Raw genomic sequence first — 7618 nt, 5'->3', positions numbered from 1 at the left:
GATTAACTGCTAAAGCATGGTTACTGCAATTTCATTAACACACAGTAAAACGTGGATATAAACCAGGTATGTATAACACTTATGTTGCAAGCTTTATTCTCTGGTAATTGGTGTAGATATAAATAAAACAAATTAGACAGATTTCTTTCCCGCCCGTGGTTACTTAATCGTCATTGAATTAACCACTCCCGTAATCTCAGTGGAAATGAAAATGTAGAGATAACAAGAATGAGTAAACACTGGGCGGAAATGGGTGTGTTTACCTGCCCAGTTCATCTGTGCCCGATTATTATTATTTGATACCAAGTGTGATCGTAAACCCGGCCCTCCTGGACACATGAATACGATGCTTCGTTTATATGCAAGAGACAAGAAAGAGAATTAATCCCGCCATGCCTCCCCGGCAACTGGAATGACAGCATGCGACTGATGTTAACAGTAATATTAGTATATATTGTAATTATAGAGCTGTGACTGTCACCGTCCTTTTCATTGTTCAGGAATCCTACCGGCGAGATGTATTGGAATGGTAAAGAACCGCAAATTCCCAACCATCACACACTATTTAAAACATATTCTCTATTGTGTGTGAATGCGTTGGGGGAGGGAGACTGGATTTTGCAATTAGCTAACTCGCGGAGCTGGTTCTGACGTAACTGCAATTGCATAGCCCGCTTGACTTTAAAATATAAGGCGACATTCTTTTCAATAATTGACAAAAGTTTTCTTTTACATTTGATTTGGTTGATGGTTTATTATTTCCAATTGTACAATCAATAATACGCAGCACTTATCCACCCCACACAAAAAAAACCGACTGCAACGTCGCCGCACGTAATAACAATTGCAACAAAGACACGCTTGAGCTTGAGATTCGGAGCGAGGGGCTACCTGCTTTAGCTGTGGACATGAGTTAGGCGGATACGGAATATATCTTGGCCTTTCTCCTGGATTTCAATTGGCACCGCTCAACTTTCTCACACAAAAAAACTACCTCCAAGACAATAAGTCAGTCATTAAATAATCGTATAACACCCCGGTAAAACTATAACGCCCATTGTTCTTATTTGCAGCTATCGTATGATAGTGGGCTGGATCATCAATATCAGAAACAGCAACAGCATGCAGTGATAATTTGTCTGCACCCTGGTAGGTACGAGATGCCTATCAATCGACTATCAGCCAGATCAGAAATTTCACTGAGATTTATATTTTACCTTGACAGGGTGCTTGTGATAATTAAATTTACAGCTATTTATTACACTCTCTGTGGCCGATGAGAGCGATTTGATGATTTCTCAATGAGAATATCCTGACCACTCGAGTCAGTAAATCAAGATATTGGGAGAAAGGCTCGATTATTGGAGCCTAAGTGACAAGAAAACCTTTCAGATTGTTTTTAAATATATTCCCAACAGCTGTTCTGAATGAAAATAAACGTCTCCATGCTGCAGGTCGCATTGTTTCATTGTTCAAGAGTAGTAAACGGGAGCAGCCGCGGGGGTGGGGGGGGGGGAGGTGGGATTGAAGGAGGATCCCATTCACTCGCGGTGCCTTGGCTCCCTCCCTCCCTCTCCGGCACAGAAAAGGGCCAATGAGGCGGCGCGCCGCTTAACCTCTGCCCGCCGACCCCGCCGTGTGTGCCTGATGTCATGGGGCCGCACTGCTCGGCAGCGCTGCCGGGGCTGAGGCTGCAGGAAGACGCGGTGAGACGGTGCTGAAAGCGGGCAGGCGGGCGAGGGAGCCAGCCGGCCCCTACAGAGAGAGAAGGGAGGGGAGGGGAGCCAGTCAGCCAGCCTGCCGTGCGGAGCCGAGCACTGCCGCCGGCTGCCCGGGGAGGGGTGGGTGGGTGGGGGCTGCAGCCTGCAGCTAAAAATTAACACAAAGAAACCCCGGCCACCTCCACAGACCGGCTGTGGGTGCCACCGCGCCGCGATCGCTGGCTGCCCCCTCCCCGGCTCCTCCTCCCGCTGGCCCCGTGTGCCCACAACACAAAGGAAGTGGGGGGAGGCGGCGGCCGCGGCGTCACACCGGGTCCCAGGAGCCGGCCACGGCTCGGCCTCGCTCCCGGCTGCCTCTCCTACGCTCATTCGATCCCACTCCAGCTTTTGCTCTGTCTCTCTCCTTCCCTCCCCACCCCCTCCTCCTTCACTACCCCCACCCCTCCCTCTCTCTCTCTCTTTCTCTCCCTATACCCTCCCCTCCCTTTTGCTTTTGTCTGATTCCTTCCTGCTTCTCTCGGGCTCAGCCTCTGTTCTGTCTTCCCCCCTCTCTCTCTCTCTCTCTCTCTCTCTCCCTCTCTCCCCTTTAATAAAAGATGCCGAGCTCGCTTTTTGCCGACATGGAGCGGAACCCCGGCGGCAGCAACAACAACGGCGGCGGCGGAGAGACGCTGGATGACCAGAGAGCGCTGCAGATCGCCCTGGATCAGCTCTCGCTGCTGGGTCTGGACAACGACGATAGCTCTATTTACGACAACGAGCCGAGGAAAAAGAGCGTCAACATGACCGAGTGTGTACCCGTGCCGAGCTCGGAGCATGTAGCAGAGATCGTAGGGAGACAAGGTAACAAGGAGCGGGGTCCGTGCCCCCACCCCTCCCTTAAGAGTAAAATATTGCATTTTGGCTTTGATGCTGATTGAATACATTGTCTCTCTATATTACGTGAAGTAGAGTTGCTTTGCATGGTCTTGATACAATCTATCTGTTTGTACTGTATCTACTTTATCTCCATCCTGTTACAATGTATCTCTACGCTGTGCATCTATTACTTTGCATCCTATAGAATATCGCCTTACATCATGCATCAAAGGCTGACTGTTCTATATACTATATCCTCACTAATTACAGTCTATACTGCACCTTCACCGTGCATCTATGATACACACAATTCCATGCTGCACTCTCTACGCCTTGCAAACTGTAAAGGTCCTTACCCTGTGTCTCGCATGCAGTCTTTTGTATTTGGGAGCACACCGAGAGAAAAAAAGACAGCACTGCTCGGTTTAGACCTGTGAAAGAGTGAGGGAGTAATGTTTGCAGCGGAAATCTTGTACACTGTTTTCGGACTGTTGGCTCGAACTCTCTCCCCCACCCCCTTTCCTTGAGTAATTGAGTAACTGATGACAAAGGAGAGCACAGATATGTTAGAGGAGCGCATTGTGCGGGTAGAAACGCGTCAAACCAACCTGTTCGGAGTCGCGGTTTTATTTCCACCTGTTTTTTTTGTGCATTGGTGACTAAAGGATAAGATTTGTTTTGTGTGTCTCTGTCTCTGCATTGTTTCTAAAGGTTGCAAAATCAAAGCTTTGCGGGCGAAGACCAACACCTACATCAAGACCCCAGTGCGAGGGGAGGAGCCAGTGTTCGTCGTGACCGGCCGCAAAGAGGATGTGGCCATGGCCAGGCGAGAGATCATCTCAGCGGCCGAGCACTTCTCCATGATCCGAGCGTCTCGCAACAAGAACACGGCGCTAAACGGCGCAGCGCCGGGGCCGCCCAACCTCCCAGGTCAGACCACCATCCAAGTGCGGGTGCCTTACCGAGTGGTAGGGCTAGTGGTTGGGCCGAAGGGGGCGACCATCAAACGCATCCAGCAGCAGACCCACACCTACATCGTCACTCCGAGCCGAGATAAGGAGCCCGTTTTCGAAGTGACCGGCATGCCCGAAAATGTGGACCGGGCCCGGGAGGAGATCGAGGCTCACATTGCCATGAGGACTGGCGGTCTGATCGAACTGACCGACGACAACGATTTCCACGCTAACGGCACCGACGTGGGCTTTGAACTGAACGGAGCGGGCAGCCTGTGGAGCAAGCCGACTCCGGGCCGCAAACCCTTCTGCAGCTACCGCAATGACAGCTCCAGCTCACTGGGCAGTGCCTCCACCGACTCCTACTTCGGGACGGCCGGCCGCCTAGCCGACTACAGTCCGCCCGCCGCCCACTTCTCCGTCAACGGCGGCCACGCCAACGGCTTCGCTTACAGCGACTCGCTCCCTGCCGCCGAAGCCGAGCGCGACTTGGGCTTCGAGTCGCCCAGCTTCGACCCGGCGCCCGCTCCCCCCGCCTCCGCCATCCTGTGGTCCCAGTACGAGCGGCCGTCCGCCGCCGCCACTACTAACGGGGTCTACCCAGCCGCCGCCACCGCCTCCAACAACGGGGCATCGTCCAGCCAGCAGCAGCAGCAGCGGAGAGCTAACGGGGGAGGCCCTCCCCGGCTCTCCCCTCCCCCTCCTCCGCCGCCGCCTCCCCCACCTCCTCCGCTGCAAGCTAACGGCGGCCCCGACCACCACCCGCTGGCCCGTCGGGTGCGCAGCGACCCGCTCAGCGGAGTCGCTTCACCCATCGGTCTGGTACCCTTCCCGGCGGGCGGAGGACCCGGCGCTGGCGGGATGCTGCCTGGCGCCCACCTCGCTGGCGGGGTCCTCGCCGAAGCTGGCGGATCTTGCTCCTCTTCCTCATCCTCATCTTCGTCCTCCTCGTCCTCCAGTATGAGGAGGAAAGGCAGCCGCGACTGTCTGATGTGCTTGGAGAGCGAGGTGATCGCCGCCCTGGTCCCCTGCGGACACAATCTCTTCTGCATGGATTGTGCAAACCGCATCTGTGAGAACAACCAGCCCGAATGCCCCGTGTGTCGCAAAGCTGTTACTCAGGCTATACGTATATTTTCTTAAAATGCAAACAAAATACTCCTTTGTAATACCGCATCCTGAAAAGTTAGCAAAAAAACCTACAACATCAAACATATCGCGTTTATTATGTGAAATCCGCAGGTTTAAGAGAATTCTAAAGCAGAATTGCATTACAGATTGAAGTATTTTATTCTTTTTTGACTTGAAAAATTATATTTCGTATGGCAGATGTTTACAAGTATTTTAATTTAATTTCAGTGAAACTTTTTTGTAGCTGGGTTAAAAAACTTTTTATTTTCGAATGGCCTTTTAACTAGGGCACCACGAACACTGTATGGTTTTGTTAGTAATCACACAATACTGTTGCCTGACTGTGAGACCACGCCGAGCAGTATTCACGAGGGAAGGAGGTTCTGCAAAAAAAAAAGTGAAAGAGACTTTTAAAATAAACCCGCTTCACCCAGCATATTTTCTAGTCAATGATATAAAACATATTTTATTCTATATTATTACGAAAATGAAATTATAAAGTAGCAAAAATCAATGAAAGGAAACAGTTAAGCTTTCTAACATTTGTATAAGTAGAATCCAGTGAAAAATTACAGATTCTGTTGCACCACTATAGTTTTTAGTATTTCTATTTTAATACATTTGTTTACCACTTGTTTATGTATATGTAGGTGAAGTTACTTGATCGTAAATGTACTTTATTGAGCAAAGTTTAAAAACGAAATATATTTTATTTTATGATAAAGGGCCTTTAACCTCATGGTCAAATACTAATATTATATTTGCTGAGACAAGAATTGAAATTGTATCAAGAGTTTTATTTTTCTGACATTTAAAGTTCTACATAATAAAGGTAAAACTTAAGTAATGGTGCTACTTCATGTTTTTTTAAGTATTTCTATATAAATAAAATTGGTACATGGAATCAATAATTCTTGAAGCATCTGTTGGTCTTAATATACTACACACACTTGTGGGCATGTGTAGGCCAAATTCTTGAAAGAAAGCAACAAATATCTTAAGTAAGCAATTTGTGAATGGGTTAATGAGATGACAATGGGAGATGATATTTGCATCAGTACAAAATACCTGATTATGTATGCACACTATAGATCTATTTAAAAAATTGTATTATAGTCATGCTAAGATACTGTGAATACAATAGTGTACTACAGCTACATTAATAGTTGCTGCATGTGCTGTTGGCTTGTAGTTCAGACTGTTAATTTGCAATAAATGCCAATTGAATTATTTTTAAACTATTGTGGATTTTTGAAAGTAATTGGGTAGGGGATTTACAATTAACGTTTTTCTAACATTGTGCCTAACTGTTCTCTGAATGTGATAGATCTAAGTTAATTTCTGTGTTTGGTGTGGTTCTGAAATGGTTTGGGGTCTCTGGGCACTTAGACATACAGACGAAAACTCCAGCTGTCGTGACAATAATGGACCATAGCAGACTTGGCCTTAATGTGGCTCCAGATTCAATGAATTGGAAACGTTTCCTTTTCACTAGCCTTGCATGACCTGTCTTCTGTTACAGTGAAATTTTTCAGTTGGACTCTTTCCAGATAACATGAAGCTACAGCTGCTATTGCCAAGTGCTATTAGGTGTGGTCTGAGTTGAAGCTCAGACGGAAAAGTTTCTGAAACAGTAATGCAGATGTTCTATGGGGGAGAGATTTTTAAACAAAACACTTTTCTGTGGACCAAACTGGTGAGAATGGGATCCAGCTACATATACAGATTTTTATGGTATTCTAAGTGCTGACTGCAGGTAAGAGTAAAAATGCTGCAGTGGAGAAATTAGCTGTCAAGGGGAAGGGGAGCTGCGAAATCATGGAATGAAACTATAATATCTGTGTTTCATCCCCTATGTGGCTTAGTTCGGTGAAACAGAATCCATGGGTTAACATGAACATTGTAGCATATAACATATCTGCCACAGATGGATATTGCTAGTGCTATTAATCTAAAGATTACAATTGCTTCATAAACCTTAAGACTAGAATTAGAAATATTTTAGATTTGTTAAACTAAGTTTTTCTATGGCTTTATTTGGTAAAATGTGCAGCAATTGATTTGTGTGGATTTTAAAACAGAATTGCTTTGTCTCCGTCCTGTTATTTAGAAATTGTTTACTACACATATAACCAACCATTCTAATATCCAACGCCCAACATTGTTGCAAGAAAGGAGAGAATGAAAACTAATTCTCAATATTGGTTTTATTGCAGTCTTTAGGAAGTTGGCGATATATTCAAGCTTGTTTTCCAGAATGTATGTACCAGACACTTAATTTGCTATTGGTTTACACCAGTTATGGAACCAATACTGACCAGTCCTACTGTAAGACTTATTAACATGCAGAGATTTGACCACCTATCCTATGAAACTGTGGACCACAGCTAGAACCATAAAACCCATAAATATTTTCATTTCTTATACTGTTCCGTATAAAATGAAGGTAATTAATAAATATAAAAAGTGCAGACTTCGAACATGAAGGCAAAGGGTGGATTGTGTTGTTTTGGTGTTTCTTGTTTTGTGTATCAACAAATGCTAAAGTCATGTTGTATGCCCATTCTTCATGGTCATATAGATGTCTGCCAGTTCAAACTGGTGCAGGGCATTAGTTAAACAATGAATAGCTTCATTATGATTTTTAAATTTTTTTGTTTAGATCTCACTTCATTGAGTTTAAGATGGAGTAGGTCTCTGGCATCTGACAATGGCTCTTCAGTGAATCACTAGGGAGGGTGTAGCAGTTCACTCCGCTTCTGATAGTTCCTTGCAATCACCTGTCCGTGCTGTTGGAATAAATCTGTGTCCTTCCCTTTGGGACAGCATAGTATAAAGTGCATTAGGCCCATTTTAAACTCTTTCCTCATGGAACTTGCAATGGCAATGCTCTCTCTGCAATTCTGACTGACCTCGTGTCCTGTCTGTATAGAGTTGCTCATTCTTCCTGTATTT

The 7618-nt window shown here is 46.2% G+C and overlaps 1 protein-coding gene across 1 annotated transcript; it reads left to right on the top strand.

Moving 5' to 3' along the window:
- Positions 1-2317: 2317 nt before the first annotated feature.
- Positions 2318-5877, top strand: mex3b (mex-3 RNA binding family member B). The gene is made up of 2 exons (XM_059952642.1): positions 2318-2564; positions 3291-5877. The coding sequence occupies exons 1-2, from the start codon at positions 2318-2320 to the stop codon at positions 4673-4675; spliced, it is 1632 nt and encodes a 543-aa protein (XP_059808625.1). The 3' UTR covers positions 4676-5877.
- Positions 5878-7618: the final 1741 nt, after the last annotated feature.

Source organism: Hypanus sabinus, chromosome 28, assembly GCF_030144855.1.
Source record: "Hypanus sabinus isolate sHypSab1 chromosome 28, sHypSab1.hap1, whole genome shotgun sequence".
In the NCBI taxonomy this organism is placed as follows: domain Eukaryota; kingdom Metazoa; phylum Chordata; class Chondrichthyes; order Myliobatiformes; family Dasyatidae; genus Hypanus; species Hypanus sabinus.
The sequence above is the reverse complement of the archived record's forward strand: the minus strand, read 5'-3'. Positions and strand labels throughout refer to the sequence as shown.

Bases quoted from the DNA above. Each gene is read 5' to 3' on its own strand.
- mex3b (XM_059952642.1), top strand. From the start codon at position 2,318: ATGCCGAGCTCGCTTTTTGCCGACATGGAGCGGAACCCCGGCGGCAGC. The intron at 2,565-3,290 runs GTAACAAGGAGC...TTGTTTCTAAAG, and splicing joins AGAGATCGTAGGGAGACAAG to GTTGCAAAATCAAAGCTTTG.